Below are 24,220 nucleotides of genomic sequence, written 5' to 3'. Positions count from 1 at the left end.
GATGACTGTATCAGAGGCTGAGCTTCTGACATCATGGACCCTCAGGCTGAAACTGGGTGGTTTGGTAGAATATTTTCACTCAAGTATTTTGTATGGAAAATAGAAGGGGATGGAATAAAAGGGCCATCTCTACTATGTTTGAATTTTCAACCTGTGCATCATTTTAGTCAGCTGAATAAGTAAAGCAATCAAACAAAAAGATTTAAAAGTCATGTAGGGAGAAACAAAGATCTTTCTTTTTCTTTAATTCTTTTTGCATTCTTCACAGACACAGAGGTAAAAGAAAATGACTGAAACTTAAATATGAGAGAATACTTTACAATTAAATCCACAACTTTGTACATTTATCTTACGCCATTGAAAAATCACCATTACTGTTTCTACTTAATAAATGAAAAATCACCAATTATTACAAAATATGACAAATTATATAAAAGAACCAAAAAGATCTCATAAAAAAATATATCCAGGTCTGAAGAGTGCTGTATGCTTGACGCCTTCACATCCTTCTCTTCTGTGTGCTTATGTATAACACTGAAAGAAACAAAACAAAACAGGCATTGAAGAACTGCTCTTAAGTATCATAATAGTAAGTTTTAAAGGCAACAGATTTTGGCCTGACAACTCTGCAAATCTGAAAGGAAATTTTCATACTACACAATAAACTCTAGAACTACTCTAAGACTAATTTTATGAATCCAGACTTGGTTTGATGTTATATAGGACTGTGTTCTTAACTGACTTACTTTTGTGACCAGGAGGGCAAAACAAAATGTATGTAAAAGTTACCAGAATACAAAAATGTTTTATAATTATAGGCATATCAATTATGCTTGAAGTAAAGTAAATCAATAAGTTTTACGAGGCTAGATTCAGATTACGAATAAAGAACATATTTTCACCCATTTCCCCAACAGAAACTCTAAAGTTGTTGTCTAATTTTATAATTGCAACAGGATAAACAAGAGCTGAGAAGCTTGTTATTTAAAAAAGTTCTTTTTCTGAGTTCCCTGGTGTTGCCAAAGTGCTGCTTTGCTAGGCTTCCTGCGACCACCCAAACTGACTCTTCAGGAGAGGTGGTCCGTAAGAATAACACAGGATGTAAGACAAAATGCTAAACCTAGGTCACCAGAAGTGTACCTCCCTCCCATCCCCACCTACTCAGATTCTGACAGATTTGTTCACAAGGGAATTTAGAGATATCTTGATCAAAGATCATCCTATATAAGAAAAGCCTAATACACTAAGTGTCTGGTTGTCCATTCAATCAATCTAAGTGTAACATGCTAATGATATGCTAAGGCTGCTCAACCACTCGCTACGAGGGTGCAGATGCTCCAACCAGTAGGTTAGCTTGCTGCTGGGTCCAGCCGATCGGGACTGAGACGGGTTGGACATGCCTGGAGTCCTCCCGAGGGCTCTCCCTGACCCCGATTGTGTACTGGTGGGGTTCTTTCACCTGGCCTGTGCCCTCTTGCAATCCAGGAGCCGTTGGAGGATGTCAGAGAGCCGATTTTGGCCTGATCCTGCTCAACGCAGGAGCTGCCCCTGGTGGTCAGTGCGCTCCCACAGGGGAGTGCCGCTCAGCCAGAAGAGGGGCTCACAGCTGGCGAGTGCAGTGGTGGTGGTGGTGGGAGCCTCTCCTGCCTCCGCAGCAGTGCTAAGGATGTCCAACTGACAGCTCAGGCCTACTTCTCATCAGTCAGACATCCCCTGATGGCTCCTGGACTACGAGAGGGAACTCCCCCTCCGACCCCTCGGGCACGAATTTCATGCACCAAGCCTCTAGTAGCACAGATTAATCAAGTAAGCTAAGATCTTTTAAGAGTCTAGAATGTGAATGTGGGAGTCTAAAAATAACTACCACTGATTACTAACTATTACATCATGGAAAAGATATATGAAGAGAAGCATCAAAATGACAGTAAAAGCATCCTGGGAAATTGGACATGGTCTACATGTTGTATGCATGTGACAGGATCCACCCTATCACTTACAGAACCTGTAACCGACTGCTATCAGTTGTCTTGAAATGTTGAAAAATCCTAACATTTCTTAGTAAGTGTAAGAGATCAAATAAGAACAGTAGGAAAAATGAGAAGAGAAACTCTATGTTAGAACTAAAAAGCTTATATATGAAGATATGGGAAAATATGGCACTGTGCGACCAGGAGATGGAATACCCACACTAAGTCAGGGAGCCAAGTTCACAGCAAAGGGGCTGAGGGAATTGTCCAGAACTAAAGAATACACAACAATAAAAAATCTAAATTTAGGAGTCCCAGAGCTCCATTTGAGGAATGGGAACAAAAGTGGGGAGGGGTCAAGGGATAATTGCCATAATTTTGAAGTCTTCGCCTTCCCCTAAAAAATTCATATATTACTTTAGTGATAATGTGTTTTTAAATGAAGTACTTAAAAGCAAACATAATAATCACAACCATATATTAGCTGTTAAAAAGCTGAGTAACTTTAGCCGAAACCGGTTTGGCTCAATGGATAGAGCGTCGGCTTGGGGACTGAAAGGTCCCGGGTTTGATTCCGGTCAAGGGTATGTACCTTGGTTGAGGGCATATCCCCAGTAGGGGGTGTGCAAGAGGCAGCTGATCGATGACTCTCTCTCATCGATGTTTCTAACTTCTCTCTTTCCCTTCCTCTCTGTACAAAATCAATAAATTAAAAAAAAAAAAAAAAAAACGCTGAGTAATTTTAGAACCATTTCCTTTTTTTTCATTTTTGTCAAATTAAAAGATAGAATCTCCACAGAGAGCATTTAAACGATTAACAAAGGACAAATAGGACAACAAACTGCCAAGTGATACAAACCAAAGATAGCAGGGAAACACTGGCCATTCTTACAGCCCCAGATTCCAGTGTGAGAGGCAGTGTTGGGGGAATAGAATAAACTGTATTCAACACAAAGAGTTCGGGCCAGTATACCAATGCCCCTCAGTAAGGGCAGGGGAGAATTTTTAGCCCCCAAATTCCATGAAGCTACTAAAATTAAACTGGTCACACTGAAGATCTGAAGTATAAGAATTTAAAAGTAAAACTAAAATGGAACTTTTAAGTTATCTAGAAAACCCGTTGGTGATCCCGACTATAACACAAAGGCTTAGTTCAGATGTTGTACAAGACACTACAGAGTGAAGGAACATTACCGTTGTTTCCTCGGATAAATGCATCCCCATATTTATTCTTCAGTTGTCCGTTTACATATTCTTCCGTCTGCTCCAAGGCTATATTCATGTAGCCATCCAGGCAAGCCAGGACTCCTGCAGACAGATTGAGTCAAAGAGAAGATATACAAAGTAAGCAAGAGTTGAAAATTACAGGGTATACCTTAGAGCTGACCATCTTTCCATTCATTAGCTCTTATGTGCTTAATATAAAAATTCACACTGTAAGCGACACTGAATAGATGGAAGCATAGAAAAATGCCTTAATTTAATGTCCATCTGAATAAAAGCTAAGAAGCACACAACATGAAAGTAGGAAAAACAACAAACTGTCCCTTTTTTCATGGTATATGTGATAAAAGTAACTTCTAAAGCCTTCACAGGAGTAACATAATAAGAATATGCCAAATGAAATACCCTTCGTTGAAAACTAAAAAAAGGAGTGGGCAATTATTCGGGAGCAAATGACCATTAGCTAATTCTCCTCACTTCCAGGGGCATTTCTTACTTTAGCCACTAAGTGAAATACAGGTCGGGCAGATTTATTTCATTCTTTCACAACTACTGCAGCAAATGAATGTACTCGAGGTTAAGAGGAAGGCTCCACAATCTGTTAAAATAATAAAAAAGGAGACAGCAGGCGCTCCTGGAGGAACGACTTAAAGCTGTGACTCACAGTGAAGAGCAGCTTGAGAATACAAGGCAGCATATTGCATTGTAACACATCCCTTTCTGTTTGTTAGTTATAATATTTCAAATCCAGACTAATACAGAAAAATGGCCACAAACATTCCAGGGAACTTTTAAGAAAACTGGGTGAATAGTTTTCAAAACAGAGTCTCTAACTTAAAGTGGTATTTTCTAGAGAAATAATTTAAGTGAAAGCAAATACTACACATTAGATTCAATTAACCAAGTCAACAACTTCATTTAGTCTCCATTTCGTTAGTATGCTCCTCACTCCCTGCCTCTGCCCCCATTCTCCTCTAAACAAGTTTCTTTTCAACATTGTATGTGTGTAACGAGAGCACAAAACATTCACCTAAAAGAATTCTGCTAAAAAATGGAAGCTTTCTGAGAATCATGATGGATTCTGAACATTAACAATTATCTCCTATCAAAAAGTTTGATACAACCTTAGTTTATTTCCTGCTGTATTAATGTTACAATTAAACCACAATCGTAAAAGAGCAAAAACCTTCTGAGACCTGATCTGCAAATCTGTTTGAAAATGCATCAAGAGCATTTCAGAATTAAATATTCACTTCCAATAAAATTAGCTATTCTCAAAGGAAAGGTTTTTTTGTTTGTTTGTTTGTTTTAAGAAAAAGGTGCCAGGAGGTTATAATTGTAACACCTTCCTTTCTCTAAGTAGGGGTGTCGAACTCAATCAGAGAAGGGGCCAAAATCTAAAATCCAGCCTAAATCGCGGGCCGAATGGTTTACTGAACAGTCATAAACTGACAATGTCATAAACTGACAGCCGAGTGCAGTGATGACAGCGCGGTGCGGGCCACATTGCAAGGCCTGGTGGGCTGGATTTGGCCCGTGGGCCTTGTGTTTGACACATGTGGCCTAGGGAATTGATTCTAAAGAACCACTTGGACAAAAGCTCAAGATATATGTCAAAGGAGCAAATATGTTTATAATAACAAAACTAGGAAACCCTTACATGCGCATTCATAGGGAATTGGTTAAAAATTAACACAAAACTATGGTACATCCACACAAGTAATTGTGGTACATCCACAAGGTAATCCCATGCAGTCATTAGATACTTTATATTGTCAGAGAACTGAACATATTTTTTAATATTAAAAAGAAAATCATGGTGCATGTATAGCTGATCCCACTGATGTAAAACTATGCTTATATGGAGACAGATCCAGTTGGTAAGGCAGATTGTAATCTGGGTAGTAGAATTGGCTTTCTTCTGGAGTATACTTTTCTCCAGCATTTGCTTTGAAATTTATAACAAAACAAAAAAAATCCCACATACGTTACATTTATAAATAGGTAAATTTCCCCTAAAGATCAGAGATAAAAAGGTAAAACTGGTTGATCTCCTCAATGAAGTGGGTACTGAGAAGATATTGAACATATAAGTCTATTACATACTCTTTAGGCTCATCAAAAGTTCATGGATGAGAGGCAGTATGGAGAGACTTTATAATATCTCACTACTCAGTATAATCCATTGGTTTCACTAAAAAAAATCAATTTAAATCGGAGATGTTATTAATATCAAGAAATTAAAACAGTACATAAACAGCAAGATGTTTGTGTCAAGCTTGAGTCTGAGGCCTAGTTCCTCTCTTACCAGGTGGGGAAAATCAACAGAGATTCAAAGGACTTATATGAAGATAAAATGAAAATTAAAGTGTTGAGTACTCACTGGACCCACAGTAAGCTCTCAATAAAATTAGGTTTGAATGTGTGAAAAGAGAAGAAAGCTCAAGAGATTACTATCATTATTCAGAAGAGATGAAAAATTATTCAAAAAGGAGATTAAGAAAAGGCCATAACATTCTGCTAATGAATTAGTTTTCTGTACCTGTAAACTAATCCAGGTAATTTAACGTATCTTTATTTGGAAGACTAGAGATTTAGTAACTTTAAAAAATGAAATTTGACACACACAAAATTAATTTTAGTAGTGTCACAGCCTTAAAAAGAGCATTCTCTAAAAGAACAGAAAGGTGTCTTTGGATAACCTGCACATTATGTGAGTGGGAAGTTTATGCTGTAAAATGACACTGTCTAAATAGCTGCTGCCAATCTTCAATATTTCTGCAAAACAAACACTATCGTGCCAAGGGTTCCTCGGTATCCAGCCAGCTATTCACGCCCGAGGTGACTGGGAATCCTTGGCTGCTACCAGGGCACCAGGGAACTTAGGCACACAGGCTCTCAAAGCAGACACAGGAGACGGGAGCCGCACGAACCACACGAAGTCAGAAGCACACACTCCAGTGTCAGCTGTGTCTCTAAAGGGGATCAATCCAGGCGAAGAAAAGAGGTGGGCATAAAACTGTTGACAACCAATGCTTTTTGAGGTTCATTGGATATGTTCAAAAGATTGCTAAAAATCAGTTAGTCAAATGTACTTATCTCATTACACCACTGAGAATGAAGCAGAAAAATATTACCTCGATAATCCACTCCAGAATTTAGTTTTACTACCACTGGTCGTCCAATGATTTGCTTTAAGAAGTCGCTGGGAGTTTGCTTCCGTAGACTCATTGTAACAATCCTGATCAGAAATCTGAAAAGGGGCAATAAAGGCAAGGACAAAATTAATTATTGAGCATAAAAAAGCCTGAAGTCCTTAACATATTTATTATAGGACACCAAGTTATCAATGGAGCACATGTGAAGACTCGACATTAGTCCACCACCACACAACAGCTAACATGTTTCAGGACTTACTAGGAGCCAGAAACTAAGCGAGGCGCTTTCCATACGTTATCTCATCAGTCCTCGACCCTCTGACATAGTCTCACAGTAGAAGGGCCCTGTTCTCAACCACTTGTACCACTGTCTCACACACAAATCAGCACACCCACTTACTGAATGCTTGTTTTATTTATGCAGAGCACTCTGCTAAGATCCTTATACACACTACCAAATTTAATCTTTACAAGAACCCTGGGAAGGTCTTAATATCCTCTAATGAAAATAAAGGCATACAGAAAGATGAAATAATTTGCTCACAAATGTGATGAAACCAACATTCAAGCTCAAATTTTAAACTCTATTCAAAGGTTCTCATAATGTAAGTTAAATAATTTTCTTTACCAAGACAAGTCAACATCCCACGTTAAATAGCAGAAAATACAAGTTCCGAAAACTACGTACTCTTGAATTTGGAGATTATTTAGACTTTCTCATCCACTGTCTCTCCCCAAGTCCTGAAAAAAAATCTTAATGCGATCAACTGATTATTGCTCAGCAAATTTTAACTTTTCCATTGAACTGTCGGTGCATTTTTTTGCTACACAGTTTAAACAGATAATTAAGATCACAACTACTACTCTGGACAACCACTATTCATTCAACCACACAACAATGTTATGCAGATTTGAACACAAGGAAAAGAAAAAACAAAGTAAATACTGTAACAGATTATATACCTTTAATGAGTTTAGTAAAAACAAATCTTCCCATTCATTTTTAAACTGCCTTATTTATGTGCTGAACATGTGCTGGTTTGTGGATGAATGGATCTAGAGGCTATTAACCCTGAGGGCCTGATATTGACTCCACTCAGGAGTCTTAAGTTCATTTCTTATCAGATGCTAAATCCCATTATGCCAGTTTCTTCATATACTCTGTATAAGATCCAGATCAAACTAGCTGTTTATTTTGTGTTAAAAAACCAGTAAGATGCATCATGAAGTGAAAATCTAGTTCTCCTTGCCCAATTAACAAGAGAAAAAAGAATATGAACCTAGACTATTAGTTGTTTAACTGTTGGTGTCAAGGTTTTTTTTTGTTGTTGTTTGTTTTTTTGCATTTTTTCTCTTTGTTGAATTTATTGGGGTGACATTGGTTAACAAAATTATAAATTATACTGGTTTCAGGTGCACAATTCTACAGTGAATCACCTGTACTGTACTGTGTGTTCACCATCCCAGGTCCATCACCATTTATCCCCCCATACCCTCTCACACCTGCTCCTTCTCCACCCATCCATGCCTGCGCCCCCCCCCCCCCCCCCTCCGCCAACAAACACCACACAGTTGTCTGTGTCCATGAGTTTTGGTTTTTTTACTCTATCTCCCATCCCCCATACCCAATCTCATCCCCTAGTCTCATAGAGCTGTTAGCCTGCTCTATGAGACTGTCTCTATTTTGCTTATTAGTTCATTTTGTTCATCCCAGACTATTAGTTGTTTAACTGATAGTTATTATTGTAAAAATCTTATTAATATTATCTCCCATCACCTTCAAAAAAAAAAAAAGTACAGCTATAGCCCTAACCAGCTTGGCTCAGTTATTGTCAAGCTGTGGACTGAAGGGTCCCAGGTTCAATTCTGGTCAAGAGCATGTATCTCAGTTGTAGGCTCAGTTGGAGCCCACGTGGGATGCAACCTATCACTGTTTCTCTCACAGTTTCTCTCTTCCTGTCTCTCCGCCTCCCTTCCATTCCTTCTAAAACACCAGTGGAAAAAATATCCTCAGGTGAGGATTAACAGAAAATAAAAATAAAAAGATAAGTAAAAGTACAGCTATATTCTTCTAAGCTCATCAAAGATTATACCTTTGATGAGCTTAGAAGAATATAGCTGTACTTTTAGCTGCCATTAAGCCTCATCTTACTCCAATTAACACTGATTTCTGTCTGAAGGCTTTCAACACTCCAAACTTTCACCAGCACCTTAAGTGGCAGGCACAGAGGCTGGGTAGGGATGTAACACCTACAAGATATGGCCTTGGACCCTTAGAATTTATACTTGGAAGCAGGCTGCGCGTGCACACACGCACGCACACACACCCCCCCTTGTAAAAGGAGAATTTAAAGTTGTATGTAGTTGGATAGAATTTTGCAGAGAACAGCACACAGAAAGATCAGAGAGGACTTCTGGAGGGGACACCTGAGCTGAGTGTGAAGGATGAGTCCACCAGCAGAAAGGACAGAAAGGCACTAGACAGTATGAGGAGAAAATCTACACAGGCAGGGAGGGCAAGCCTCTGCTGCAGAAGGCAGCAGGGCTACATGCCTGGGGAGCATGACTAAAGGAGCTTGGCCTGGAGCCTCCAGGGCCATTTTCCAAACATGAGCCTTTTGGATCACTTGGAAATTCTGCTTCAGTAGAACCAGGGTAGGAACCGGGATCTGTTTGCACAAGCCTAGGAGACTCCCACGGGCTGGTGGGTATGGGAAATACTGTGTCCGTGGCCGGGGACATGGGAGGGGTGAAGCAGAGACCTGCCTGAGTGCCAATGTCCACTTCAGATGGAGGGGAGATGTGCCACCTCTCTGCTCTGGCATCAAGTTTCGCATCTGGTTGTATTTGATGCCAATTACTGTCTTATATTCTTTTTTTTTTAAATACAAGTCTTTTCTTCCTCAATAGACTGTAGTAAGCCACATGAAAGGAGAGACAAATACCAAGCTTTTCATTTATTCTCCAGAACATCTATATTCTGGCAAATCTCTAGAAAAATATTTTAAGAGTTATTTGGAAAGAGGATGTTGCTTCAAACACATTTTATCCATCACTTTAGAAACCATATTTTTTACATTCATCTTCATTAGGCTTCCTCGGTACTCTCTGTTACTTAATGACTTGCCCATAAATCCATTTTGTGTGAGTAAATTGGTCTCAACATCACAATTTTCCCCAGCACTTTGGCTCATGTAACTTTAAGTTTCCATCTTTGAAATCGGGTAAGGCAGACGGAACAGTTCTGACCGTTTCTGAAGCAAGAGAACAGCCCCTTGAACCACAGACACACAAGAGTCAAAAGGCCTCCTCTGTGCAGGTCACCTTGAGAAAACTCCTCCCTTAAAAATTGCCGCCATGTTCACCCTCTAGGCCTCCTCTGCCTCCAACCCCGGTGTGTCCTAACTATTAAATTATCTATTTTCACACACGGCTATTAAAAGCAGAAGCTTCTTCGAGGTCTAAGATGAGAACATCTGCAAACTGCCCTGCAGAGATTTCCTTTAGTAAAAAAAAAAAAGGGGGGCGGGGCGGGGAGGGAGTGAGAACCAAATTTCACTCATAAGTGACAGGCATTAGTCCTGAGCAGCTCAGGTCCCCAGGTGAGGCGGCAAGCAGAACCTGGGCTTGATCCCAAAGCCACGCCCTTGCAAAGGCACAACTGCCCTTTGGACTCTGTCACTGTTCTCCTGCTGAACCGGGCGATGGCCAGACAGTGAGAGGGGGCCTAAATCATTGCAAATCAGCCCGTAAAGACTATAACAATCAGAAAGAAATATCTCTAATGTGACTTTGAGTTATGTCACTGAGGAAAAACCACATAAATTCTTGTTTCTTGGCCATGTTTACCTGGAAATTTTTGCCTACTCTTAATAGGGGTGTCGAACTCAATCAGAGAAGGGGCCAAAATCTAAAATCCAGCCTAAATCTCGGGCCGAATGGTTTACTGAACAGTCATAAACTGACAATGTCATAAACTGACAGCGGAGTGCAGTGATGACAGCGCGGTGCGGGCCACATTGCAAGGCCTGGCGGGCTGGATTTGGCCATGTGTCAAACACAAGGCCCGCGGGCCAAATCCAGCCCGCCAGGCCTTGCAATGTGGCCCGCACCGCGCTGTCATCACTGCACTCCGCTGTCAGTTTATGACATTGTCAGTTTATGACTATTCAGTAAACCATTCGGCCCGCGATTTAGGCTGGATTTTAGATTTTGGCCCCTTCTCTGATTGAGTTCGACACCCCTATGTTTGACACATGTGTATATTTACTAGTACCATTTAGGGTGGAAAAAAAAATTGAAAAGCAAAATATTGCTATGAAACATAACATTACAACCCAAGTAAATGTACTTTAGCAGAATATATCAGTCTGAGAGGACATCTGACACTGAGAACAGCTCTCCTTCCCAGCAGACCAGTCTCCCACAGTAGGCTCCAAGCTTCTTGAGTATCTCTGCTCCCTAAGCACACTGCCCAAGCTTGTGGAAGGGGCATTTAAGGGCAGTGCTGAGACGAATCCCGTCCCTCCCCTCGCCAACATATGGGTATAGTGACTAATACAGTATCATTCACGCACTTGAGCAGCTATAACATAGTAACATCTCTATTACTAACCACCAAATAAAATGTGGAGAGAGGAGAAATGTTTCTTTGTTGCCCAAGAAGCACTTGCATCTGAGTCAACAGAGATGCTTGCTAAAATGCAGATTCCTGAAGCCTTCCTTCCCAAAGTCAGGCTGTCTAGGCAAGGTGCATTGGAATTCACATAAAGTTCCCCAAATAACCCCGAAAACAAATGGTTCCTGACCAGGAGAGATTTTGCCACCCAACATTGGAAATGTCTGGAGGCATTTTGGATTGTCCTGAATGAGGATACTGGTAGATAGAGGCCAAGGACATTGCTTACCCGTCTACAAAGGATAGGGAAGCCCATAACAAAAAATTAACTGGCCCAAAATGTCAATTGCGGGTGAGAAACTGCTATTAAGTCCTAAATCAAAAAGAGCATTATTCTCTGGTCTCGACATCAAGTGAAAAGGAAAAAAAGAAAAAAACACACCTTTTCAAGGTATAACAAATCTAATGGGATGAAAGAATATAAATTGTAACTTATTAAATTCTTTATCCCTCAATTAAGAGAATCTAAAAACAACTACTGGATGAAACCGGTTTGGCTCAGTGGATAGAGCATCGGCCTGCGGACTGAAAGGTCCCAGGTTCGATTCAGGTCAAGGGCATGTACCTTGGTTGCGGGCACATCCCCAGTAGGGGGTGTGCAAGAGGCAGCTGATCCATGATTCTCTCTCATTGATGTTTCTAACTCTCTTTCCCTCTCTGCAAAAAATCAATAAAATATATTTTTTTAAAAAAAATAAATAAATAAAAACAACTACTGTCAAAAAATCTTGAAGGAGTTATCATTCTAAATAAAGATTTCTAGTCCTGGCCATGAAAATGGGACCCTTTCCCACTTTCCAATATCACAGATCCCTGGGAGGATTGAAATCTCTGTTACGTGGTACAATTGTAAAAGGAAAGATTAATCCAAGGGATGTAAACATCTCTTCAAATTCTAGTATCGAGTATGCCACAGCTCAGTGAGACATAGTTGTGCGCCTTGGATAACTCATCATTTCACCTCTCAAGGCCTCAGGCTTATCTGCAAAATAAGGCAGTTATGCTAGAAGATCACTTAAGTGACCAGCCAGCCTGCACAGTAACTCCTATTATATACACACGCTAACATAACCTCTCAAGATTCCTTTACAAAATTTAAGGAAGTGGACTTGCCAGACACCACCACTTAACAAACAACCAACAACAACAAAATGCCAAACAGGCTCACCTTTGCTGGTTGGTGTATTATAAATGTATTATCAACTATCATAATTTTGGTGCAACAGGCACAGCCCTACACGAATGATGGGAACAACTAAACTATTTTGTTAAACAATCTGGCAAAGTGTCTGAAGACCTAAAAAGACCTTTCTATGAGGCAGCACCTATTCTAGTAATTTCACTCTCAGAATCTAGTCCAAGTAAATAATCTAAAATACAGGTGTGTGGATTTTTTTTTTTTTAAGTTTATCAGAGTATTGCTAAAATGAAGCAAGAATTCACAAATATCCTAAATGCCCCACAGCTGGGATAGTTGAGTAATTTTGGGGGCATACATAATGATGGGTTAGGTAGCTAATCAAAAGAATACACAAAATGAGAGATCTTATTTAGAAGATTTTTTTTTTTAAATGATGAGAGAGGGCAGGAGGAATTTTTAAATAAAACTGGAAAACAAAATATAAAATAAGTAATCTTAGCTCCAGGAGAAATGAGCACATTCAAGAGTGAAATACGCAAAGACATTGTAAATGGAATGGTTCAGAGAATCATTTCCTCACGGAGCTCTTCGGTGTTTTCGATTTTTCTGCAACAGCCTCAACTACTACTTAGGGGACCCCACGAAGCCACGAACACCTTACCTGCACCACCCTGATGCTGGAGGCAAGAGCAACAACCAGGAACGCGCGCGCCCCTCGCACAAAAGCCCGGGGCCAGAGCTGACCACCAGACAAGTGCAGGCGGCCGTCCCCAGCCGGATAAGGTGGACCAGCCCAGCTCGCCATCCCCGGGTCCCGGGCAAGCACCCCGATGGCTGACGGCCCGGCGGGCGATGGCCCGCAGCCCTAACGCCCCGGCGAAGCGCGGACCAGCTCGGAGTCCGCTTTCCCGCCGAATCCCCGGGCTCCAGTCGGGGTTCCCTGCGGAACCTGGACAACCTGGGGTGCACTCGGAAGCCAGATCCGGGGGCCCCGGCGGGGGCCGCTCGTGACCGCGCGGTCCAGGGAGGGACTCTCGGGGAGGGCTCCTCCCCGCGCCGACCACCCCGGACCCCCCGGCCGCGCCAGGCGCCACGAGCACAGCCTTCGGGTACCGGCCTCCCGCAGGCCCCGCGGCTGCTCCCCACCCCGCCCGGGGCGGCGGAATGGCCCGTGCGTCTCCGGGCTCACCTGGTGGCTGGGACCCGGAATCCCCTCTCTGGGAGCCCCACAAGCCCAGCCTCCGCCGACGGGACGAAACCGAAAGTGAAACCGCGGAGCCGGCGACACTTTTCCGCCTCAGCCAATCCGTGCTCCCAGGGCTACGGCGGCCCGCGGGGCCAAAAGAGCCCAGCCTGGCAGGAGCGCGCAAATCCTGGCGCTCAGGCCAAGTCGGTGCTGCAGGGCTAAATGGAAATCACTGGTGCTCTCTCCTTTAACAGAAAGCCCCTCTCACACCTGCCTCCTCCCCCCCCCCCCCCCCCGAAAAAGCCATAAAAGGAAAAAACAGGAAGTGATCTTTCAGGCAGAAATGGAAGAAGTAGCTTGAAACTAATGACTATACACACCCAGAAATGTCCTGGAATAATGGAAAGCAAATAAATAAAAGAAGGGGCCTCGAATCTTTAAGTCCACTTTTGGATTTTTGACTTAAGTGTCTCAAGATGAAGCCAAGAGATTGTTTCCGTGGCAACGATAATTGACACAAATAGGATTAAAATCACTAAAGTAACTATTATAATGGAATAAATTGCATTACATTACAAACTAATTCTAATTGGAAATGGTGTGCAGACATTAAGTGCTGCTATGGGAACTTGGTGTGCATTCTCAATATTCTTGCTATAAATGGAAAGGAAGAGGTAAATAAGAAAACTGTCAAACCCAGACTTGATTCCTGTTTCTGCACACATGGCCTCATCAAATTAAATTGTATACTTTAATTCTACATAATTTACAACACTGTAAACAGTGATAATATCTTTAATCAGATTCTTAACCCTAAGTGTTATAGAATCTAAGACACAGAATTTTTTTCTAAGACAAAAAATGAATTCCTCCTTTTGTAAACTAAAGAGATGAACTTTTGATTGATATCACAGATAGAGAACGACTGGGCATGGTTTGGTACAAAAGACAGACTTTTTAGTATCCTTCTATAAAAGCTCACTGTGAGTAAAGACCAAGCATTATGAATTTGTTGAAAGACTACATTTGAAGTCCTTGCAGTATAAAATATAATGTAAACATAAAATTTAAGTATTAATTATATAAAATAATTAGCTGCAAAGAACATACATAATTCTGTCTAACGAAAGGGTAATATCCAAATTAACCATCACTCCATCACAAAGATGGCAGTGCTCATAACCACAAGATGGAGGCACCCAATACTCTCAACCCATCCAGAGTCCCCCAGTCCTGGGGAGCGGACACTGAGATAGGGCAGTGGAATGGAGTGGCCAGGCCCTGCAGAGAGCTACTGGTGCAGGGATTTGTGTGCAGGGCTACTAGTAGAATATAAAGCCCTGTCCCTTAAAACCTTTTTCACAAAAGATATCAAATTGTACCATATTCCCCACTATTTGTTTCAATTATTAAAAAAAAAATTTGTTTTGATTTATAGCTTCTTTCCCTTTGCCAGAGTGCCCTGATGGAGTCATTAAGACTGGTGTGGTGGGCAGGGGGTCATGAGGAATTTTAAGGTCATGGTTCATCTTCAGAGGCAGCTGCAATAATTTCCAAGGGGCATGGACTGGAAGGGCCCAACTAGACAAATGGTATGGGTGCCATGAATTTCTTCACAAGCCAACAAGTTTACCTAAATGTGCTTATCCAGAATTCTTTCAGCAGCTTGTGATTGGCTTTTACCAATTCACAAAGCAACTTTCCATATTTCACAGGGTATTTTTAGTGTCTTTAATTTTGCAAAGAATCAGCAAGATTTTTGTGAAGACTAGTCCACCAAGAACTCATCTTCAAACCCATGGACATAAACATTAATTTATTAAGGCCATAAAGATAAATAGTATACGTCATAAAAGTAATTTGACAAGATTTAGTTTAGCTTACATAGTTGTTTAGTTTAATCTTTAAAATTGACGAACCTACATTGACACATTATCATCAACCAAACTCCATAGTTTACATTGGGGTTTTTATTGATTTCAGAGAGGCAGGAGAGGGAGAGAGAGGTAGAAACATCAATGATGAGAGCCAATCATTGATCAGCTGCCTCTCGCATGCCCCCTACCTGGAATCAAGCCTGCAACTCTGGCATGGGACCTGATGGGAACAGAACCGTGTGTGACCTCCTGGTTCATAGGTCGATGCTCAGATATGGTTTCTGAACCACACTGGCCAGGCATGTGTTTACTTTTGTGTTGTACATTCTATGGGTTTTGACAAACATATGAAGACATGTTTGTACCTATTATGATAGTATCATACAGAGTATTTTCACTGCCCTAAAAATCCTCTGCACTCTGCCTATTCATCCCTCTGTCCCCACTAATCCCTGGCAACCACTGCTCTTTTGACTCTCTCCATGGCTTTGCCTTTTCCAGAATAGCATACAGTTGGAATCCTACATCATGGAGCCTTTTCAGTTTGGCTTCTTTCACTTAGTAATACACATTTGAATTTCCTCTATGAGTTTTCATGGCTTTAAAACTCATTTCTCTTTAATGCTGGATACCGTGTTTCCCCGAAAATAAGACATCCTCCGAAAATAAGACCTAGTGCATGGAAAGATAAGACATCCTCTAGCGCAACTTTGGGAGAAAAAATTAATATAAGACACTGTCTTATTTTCGGGGAAACAGGGTAGTAGTCCATTGTTGATGGAGCATAGTTTACTTATCCATTTACTTACTAAAGAACGTCGTCTCAGCTACTTCCAAGTTTTGGCAATTATGAATAACCTGCTATAAACATCTGTATGCAGGTTTTTGTGGGGACATAAGTTTTCAACTCATGGTAAATGAGTTTTCAACTCTTTGGATAAAAACCAGAGAGTCAATTGCTGAATTATATAATGAAAGAATATTCAGTTTTGTAGGAAACTGCCGAACTGTCTTCCAAAGCAGCTGTACCATTTTGTATCCCCTCCAGCCATGTATGAGGGTTCCTGTTGCTTTACAATGTCACCAGCATTTGGTATTGCCAGTATTTGGATTTTGGCCATTCAGTAGGTATGTAGTGGAATCCCACTGCAGTTTTAGTTTGCATTTCCCTAATGACATAAGATGTGGAGTATTTTTCCAAATAATTTAAAATAGGCTTTTATTGATTTTAGAGAGAGGGGAAGGGAAAGGAATAGAGAGATAGAAACATCAGTGAAAGAGAAATTGATCCACTGCCTCCTGCATGCCCCCTACTGTGGATCAAGCCCACAACCCCAGCATGCCCCCTACTGGGAATCAAACCGGGGACTTCTTGGTTCATGGGTCAATGCTCAATCACTCAGCCACACTAGTCGGGCTAGAGTATTTTTTTAAACGCTTATTTGCTATCTGTATATCTTCTTTGGTAAGGTATCTTTTCTGATTTTTTGCCATTTATTAAAATTGTTTGATTTTTAAAAATATATATTTTATTGATTTTTTTACAGAGAGGAAGGGAGAGAGATAGAGAGCTAGAAACGTCGATGAGAGAGAAACATCGACCAGCTGCCTCCTGCACACCCCACACCGGGGATGCCCCTGATCAGAATTGAACCTGGGACCTTTCAGTCCGCAGACCGACGCTCAACCACTGAGCCAAACCGGTTTCGGCTGTTTGATTTTTTTTTTTTTTTTTTTAAATCATTGAGTTTTAAGAGTTTGTTGCATATTTTAGATAATAGTTATATATCAGAAATGCCTCTTGCAAATATTTTCTCCCAGTCTATGGCTTGTCTTCTCATTCTCTTGAACATATTAAGTATTCTTAAAATAGGCAAATCTATAATAATAAAAGCATAATATGCTAATTAGACTGGACAGACTAATATCTCCCCCCGCTCTCTCTTTTTTACAGTGTAGCCTCTCAGTCATCACACTTACGGGCAGGGTCTCAGTTACAACTCTCTACCCCAAATGGGCGCAATGCCTTCTCTCTTGTACTCCTGGGCATTAAAACCGTCACTTCTGTTCTTTCTCCTGATCCAGTTCAAACCTCATCACCTCCTGGGTGACTGTGGGAGCTTGAAACTGGTCTCATCAGTTGGAGCTCAAGCCCTTTCACTTCAAGCAGGCCAACTTCTAATTGTACTTTAGGTCTTAGCCCAAACATAGATGCCTTAGAGAAGACCTTTATTAAAAAAAAAAACAAACAAAAAAAACCACATATGTTTTTATTGATTTCAGAGAGGAAGTGAGAGGGAGAGAGAGTTAGAAACATCAATGGTGAGAGAATTATTTATCAGCTGCCTCCTGCACACCCGCATGTGCTCTGACCAGGAATAGATCCGTGGACTCTTGGCTCATACCGTAGGTAGATGGTCAACCACTGAGCAACACAGGCTGAGCATTATAGAAGACCTTTGATAATCACTCAGATTAAATATTTTTCCTCTTGTTCATGACTTCTCCTTTATGCCACTTGTGAATGCCACTATTAAATAACTCTGTGTGCATGTGTGGGTGTGTTTCTTCCCTGTCAGCCCAGGGCCGATGTCCATATTATTTAATAACATGCTATAATATCTTCTGAGGAGTAACATGAGCTCATGGACTGATGGACAAATTTCTCAGGAAAGCCAGTGTGCCTTTTATTTTTGACACAAGATGGGACATATTCTACCTCATGGGCACTTGGTTTCAGCTATCATGTTTGAGATGCTTATATAAATGCTCAGACTCCATTTTGGTATGACTTTGAATTTCAAAGCGATAGGCCCCACGTCTGAGCTCCTCTGAGCAGAGCCTTTCACACGCCAGGATGCTTTATGCGCCGCCGTGAACTCCAGGAAACCTCTCTCAGCTGTAAAACTCAGTGAAAACGGTGTAACGCTGCCCTTGTATTTTAATCAAGATGAACTTGAAAGGTGAACATTATAAGTGGGAGAAATTATTTATAATTTGGTAATAAAAGTTTATGTCCAACACTCCAAATTTCATACATCTGCAATGTGCTGGCCCTGAGATATAAAACAATTGGAGTTGCCTTTACATTTGGCCTTATATGAAAGGTCATAAATTAGAGTGATAGCATTCGTCCTCTTTCCTAGCTCACAAAATTTCCATATTAACTTCTTCACCTCAAACATAAATGGTTACCCAGCTGCAAAGAAAAGAGTTGCGTTGGCCTTCATGAGTTATGGTTTACGCTGGGAATCTGCGGAGCACGGCCTGCTGTTCGTCTTGCACTGGAGCTAATTCTGCCGCAGTGAAACTAATTAAAACTGTATGGCCAGTTCAAGTCAAGACAGTACAGTACACAACACTCAGGCATGCTTTAGATGCCAGCAAGTGACATATGGTTCTTTTAACTCTTAAAAATGCATTTCTACATCTTTCAAGGGTTTTCTCTGCTAAAATACCTGCTACCACATTTATATAAAATAAATTCAATTTTCAAAATGTTCCTAATGTGGTTTTAACGGATAATGTGAAAATTCTGATTTTTTTGAAACTACAAAAAAAACAAAACAACCCACAATCCGTTTCTATTATGACATAGCATAACTAAATTCATTCCAAAAATATTAATGAATTGGACCAGTGCTTTAAACATTTCCAAAAAATGTTTACAGCAAAGAAAAAAGAAAACAACAAAACAAAACAGATGTCCTTGATTTTCTAGGGTGGCTTATCAAATCCATATGCTTTATTTTATTTGTTTATTTATTTTTGGTGTAAAGGTTACTTTTGCAAGCACTGTAGTGCAGTTAAAAAGAAGTGTATTATATACCAGCAGGGTCAGGTTCAAGAACAACTGCAGAATCTTAGGCCTTCATCTAGGGAGAATGCAAAAACGTAATACCAAATGCTACTTCTCTGTAACTTTTAGCATTAGAAGTGTTGTTTTCCGAATTCTGGATTAATAAACACAATGTAGCTGAAAATCACCAATATGTTAGCATAAGCTCTTTTATCTCAATTTTGTTTTTCTTAAGTAGTTGGCTATTTTCTCTTTAATTCCAGGAGAGATGGCTGTCTCTGCAGTCATCGAAGTCATTATATAAAACTCCTAGGAGCAAAGGCTAACGTTGTCTCTGCTGTATCAAAGTCCGCACCAATGTCTGGACAAACTTCCAGAAGGTCACCACACAGGGAGGGTGATCAGCTTTCTCAAAACATGACTCTGGCCCAGACACAGAGGCTCAGTGGTTGAGCATCAACCTATGAGCCAGGATGTCACCGTTTAATTCCTGGTCAGGCCACATGCCCAGGCTGTGGGCTCAGTCCCCGGTGTGGAGCATGTAGGGGGCAGCTGATCAATGATTTTCTCTCATTATTGATGTTTCAATCTCTTTCTTCTTCTCTCTTTCCCTCTGAAATCAATAAAAATACATTAACATAACAAAGCAAGCAAACAAACAAACAACAACAACAACAACACTGTCTTTTTTTTTAATAACTGTCCTATAAAGAATTGGGGGAACTGATAGTCATGTCCATAAATTCTAACTAGAAAAAAGAATAATACCCTTTTACCTTGAGAGTGCTTTAGATGCCAGCAAATGACATGTGGTTCTTTTAATTCTTAAAAATGCATTTCTACATCTTTCAACTCAAATGAGAAGAATCCTAACTGCTTTTATTAGAAAGAGAATCGAGGCCTTCTGATGTATGCTAAAGCATTGAGACAAACAGGTTGCAGAGGACACAAAATGTGGGAAGGACAGGCACAACCTCCACTTAAGTCAAGAACCAGGATGAATGTTACCATTCCTAGATTGACTCTGATCACACTTGAGGGAGGAGGTGGAGGAGAGGACTGAGGAGTAGGTGTAGGCATTTGTTAGGTTAAGGTCTATCCTAACATTATGTCCAAACTAGATTTGTGCAGAAATGGGCCTTCCTTCCCGCACCACCTTTGCTCCAGCCACAACTGCCTTTTCCTCTGTCCCCAAGTCGCCTTTCTGCCTTTCCACACTACCCAGAGACCCGGAGTGACTGGGGTGGTGTGGAACGCCTGCATCATCACCATGGCTATGACACAAGCGTTCTGCTCAGCACCTCTGTATGCAAATTAACCTGCCATCTTTGTTGGGTTAATTTGTATACTCGCTCCTGATTGGCTGACAGGCTTTGCGAAGGTGCATTCAATTTTCATCTTACTCTTTTATTAGTGTAGATGACAAGTTGTTCCCTTTTAAATAAAGTCTTGTGTGTTTGCTCAGTGCCTGACAAAGAAAAGGTGCTCCTAAATATCAAAGGATAAATAAATGGCTAGGTGGATGAATCCTCAGCTGGTCCCAGGATAACAGCCCCTGGGGATCACAGCTTGAATAAATGTCAAATAAAGTATGAAAGAAAAAAATTCCTAAATGTGGGTTCTAAATCAGAATCTCAGCACTTCTTGAACCTTTCCCCCCAACACTAATCACACAACTAATTAATAAACATAGCTTCACCAATGATTATTAAGTGCCTGGGCCTGCTGTCCCAATAGGATTTTAAAATATATATATTTTATTGATTTTTCTTACAGAGAGGAAGGGAGATGGATAGAGAACTAGAAACATCGATGAGAGAGAAACATCGACCAGCTGCCTCTTGCACACCCCCTACCGGGGATGTGCCCGCAACCAATGTACATGCCCTTGACCGGAATCGAACCTGGGACCCTTCAGTCCGCAGGCCGATGCTCTATCCCACATGTGTCAAACACAAGGCCCGCGGGCCAAATCCAGCCCGCCAGGCCTTGCAATGTGGCCCGCACCGCGCTGTCATCACTGCACTCCGCTGTCAGTTTATGACATTGTCAGTTTATGACTGTTCAGTAAACCATTCGGCCCGCGATTTAGGCTGGATTTTAGATTTTGGCCCCTTCTCTGATTGAGTTCGACACCCCTACCACTGAGCCAAACCGGTTTTGGCCCAATAGGATTTTTGCCTCCATTCCTATTTAGGGGCAACAAAGATCTCAGAACCTTCATTGAAGCTTACTTTTCACTTTCCTCTCTACACACACAAAAAAACACACTAACCACTACAGTGCATAACTTACTGCTTAATTACACATGAAGGAAAACTAGGATCTTCTGGATCCCAACCACCCCCCCCCAAAAAAAAAAAATATTCTGAGCAAAATTAAATAGAACTCTTATAAAAATTCAAAATCAAGAGGAAAAAGAGATTCTGGCGGAACTTTAGTCATACAGAAAACTGATTGCTTTTAAAATGTAAAAGAATATGACTTTTGTATTCTTGGGGTAAATATATGTGTTTTAAAAAGTAATATGTTATTCGTTTCCACTAGCTGGAGCAGAGGAAGCCTTGGCTAAGTGCTATGCATGGCCCTTGTCCATCTTTGACGTTTCTTCATTCCTAAACCACTGGCAACTTTCCATTGGCCCTAGAGCACACTCCGCTAACTTGGTGGTAATACTTGACAAAGTGTGAGGCCATGGACTTCACAGAGTGCTGTATTAGAGAGAGAGAGAGACTTTTGTGCCCGGGAAGAACTGCTAAACCAAACTGGGGAAGGGCTCATTTTCCTTCTTTGAACATATGCAAGACCAGTGCCAATACTAAAGCCAAATATGTTCATCTGAGGGATTTGCTGGAGCATTAAGACTGTGGCAATCACGAGGTATACCACCATAGCTCCCCCCTCCCTCAGCCTGAGAGGGCCATGGCAAGTCAGATACGGTGGCACAGAACAGGAAAACCCACTGGAAGTCACACTAGAAGCAAAGTGTCTATAGAGAAGGGGCGTGAGGAAGGGATATGCCTCGCCTCCTGGTCAAGGAAAGTAGGTTCTAGGATGGCGCCACCATCCTCCCATATGGATAGTGAATACTGCCAGTAGGAGATGGTTGTCTTTTATGTCCTCCCAAAGTTTCCTTGTCAAGGAGAGCCTCCTCCTAGTCTCATAGGTCATCTTCTGACATCACGTGAATTCTCACCACGGTGGCCCCAGCTAGCGCAGCCTGGGCTCTGGGCTCTGCACTTGTGCCCTCTCACTGTTCCCCAAGATAACTCATGTGCTCTCAGCCTCCTTCCCAGTTTTTCAGCTTAATGTCATCATGACAAAGACCTTATACACACATTTCCGGTAAGGTAACAATAGCAGATCCAATATGTCATGCTGCCCATGCACATTTTAATATGGTAGAGTTCCTTAACAGCTTACAGGGGGGAAATCTCTTCTTACGAAATGCTGGTGTCTGGGCCAGGTGTGGGGAGGTAGTGCATGTATTTGTAGGTGCAGGAGACGTGGCCACTTGCCTACTGACTAGCCTCCCTTTTGTATTGGGCCAAGAGTGAATTCACTACATGAATAAGACCCTTTAAACTCCCCACATGAATGAATGAAACAGGCAAACAAATTCTACTAACAAGAAAAAGCTTACATCCAACACAACACACAAAGGCGACTTCATTTATCCATTACAGGTGAGTTGTGGGTTAAACATTCTTTTGCCACTTTTCAGAATGAACAACTAAAGAGGAAGGGCTAATCATTGAAAATGTCTAATGATTTACTACAAGAGCAAGTGTGAAGTGCATGCATTAGTGAACTGTCCTCCAGCTGGCTTTCCTATCTGAGGTAGGCCAGCCCACTTCTTAAGCCTGCATTTTAAAAACTTAAACAAACAAGAGGAAGCTATCTTTTCAAAATTGGCTTATATCATTTTCAGTTAAGAAAAACATATAGTCATTTCCAGAAGCCTACCTCTTTCCCTTTGACAATCCAACAGAATGCTTATCTTCATATTTTCATAATGAAATCTCCCCCAGCTCGGGCAACTCTGGCAGATTTACAGCCTTTGAGCAGGAGAGCTGACAGGCATTTTAATATGAAAGGAGATATGATGCCTTTAATGTACAGTGATGTCACTCCTAACAAGGGGGAAAGCAGCTTTCCGCAGTGCAATCACCATAACAAGGCCAACCTGGCTGCTGCAGAGAGACCTTCTAACCTAGAGAAAGGTCACAGATAGGGCAGAAAAGAGGGGCCTCTCTTGACTCAGGTGGCAGGGCACTGAGTGAGGTCATAGTCACAAGCCTATGATGGGGGTGCATCAGCCACAGGAAGTTGAAGCCAGGAACTGTCCAGACAAAGCCGACCTTGAGAAGGGAAAAGGTCAGACTATGAGACTGAAAGGGTAATGAAAACCCTCCAGGGACTATTCCAATGAAAGCCGGATTGCTTATTGACTATCCTCTTTCTCTTCCCAAGCATAGGCCTCAGAACCTTAAAGGGATATTGGCAGCCACGTGGTCATTAGCAGGGTGTGTGATTGTTGCGCCCAGAGAAATGACCATGAGCAAATGCTGGAAATTTGCGGCCTTTTATTTGCAAAGGAAGCCTTAAAGGTTTAGCATTTTGTGTGGAAAATAGTGCTTTAAATTCTCTGAGGCTGATATTCACATGTCCTTGTCCTAAGCCCTCTAATTAATACTGCTACCCACTCTTGACTGAACACGACACCAGAGAAGGAGTGGTTCTCAAGGAAAATCCTAATATTAAAAAACTGGGTAGGCTCTCATTATCCAAGTAACCTTTCATTTGTTAAGCAACATTTCTGGAGGTCCGAGGGTTAACTTAAGAATTTAGCAGATTTTGCCAACTCAGAGGATAGCCAAGCATTGAAAAATTGCCAGCACAATTAAATATACTTCACTTTAATTAAACATAGGTACATTCAACCATTACACACTCAAAATTAAGTATCCAAGATTTATCATGTCAAGGAGCCAAACAGCAAAGGCAAGGGTCAGAACTGACCAATATCACAAAGGACTCTAATATTTTTTAACCTGTTATTATTTAATTGACTTTACTGCTTGGTTATAAGCTGGGGCAGGCAGCCCTGGGCTGTGTTCTACCTCTGCCACTAATAAGTGATATGATTTGCAAAAGTTACCTCATTTTTTGAGGCCTTGGTTTTATTGT

General features: G+C 41.3%; 1 protein-coding gene across 2 annotated transcripts; it reads right to left on the bottom strand.

The window, feature by feature from the left end:
• Positions 1 to 201: 201 nt before the first annotated feature.
• On the bottom strand, positions 202 to 13,484 carry LSM6 (LSM6 homolog, U6 small nuclear RNA and mRNA degradation associated). Of its 2 annotated transcripts, none has more exons than XM_084883197.1 (4): positions 13,358 to 13,484; positions 6,329 to 6,444; positions 3,162 to 3,275; positions 202 to 534 (listed from the first exon to the last, which is right to left on the bottom strand). In XM_084883197.1, the coding sequence occupies exons 2-4, from the start codon at positions 6,420 to 6,422 to the stop codon at positions 500 to 502; spliced, it is 243 nt and encodes an 80-aa protein (XP_084739323.1). In that variant the 5' UTR covers positions 6,423 to 6,444; positions 13,358 to 13,484; the 3' UTR covers positions 202 to 499. The 2 variants fall into 2 exon arrangements, with proteins under 2 accessions (XP_084739323.1, XP_084739322.1); XM_084883196.1 differs by lacking the exon at positions 13,358 to 13,484 and adding an exon at positions 12,830 to 13,166.
• Between the last annotated feature and the right edge of the window lie 10,736 nt (positions 13,485 to 24,220).

This window comes from Pipistrellus hanaki (genome assembly GCF_964339955.1).
Source record: "Pipistrellus hanaki genome assembly, chromosome: 5".
NCBI classification, from domain to species: domain Eukaryota; kingdom Metazoa; phylum Chordata; class Mammalia; order Chiroptera; family Vespertilionidae; genus Pipistrellus; species Pipistrellus hanaki.
The sequence above is the reverse complement of the archived record's forward strand: the minus strand, read 5'-3'. Positions and strand labels throughout refer to the sequence as shown.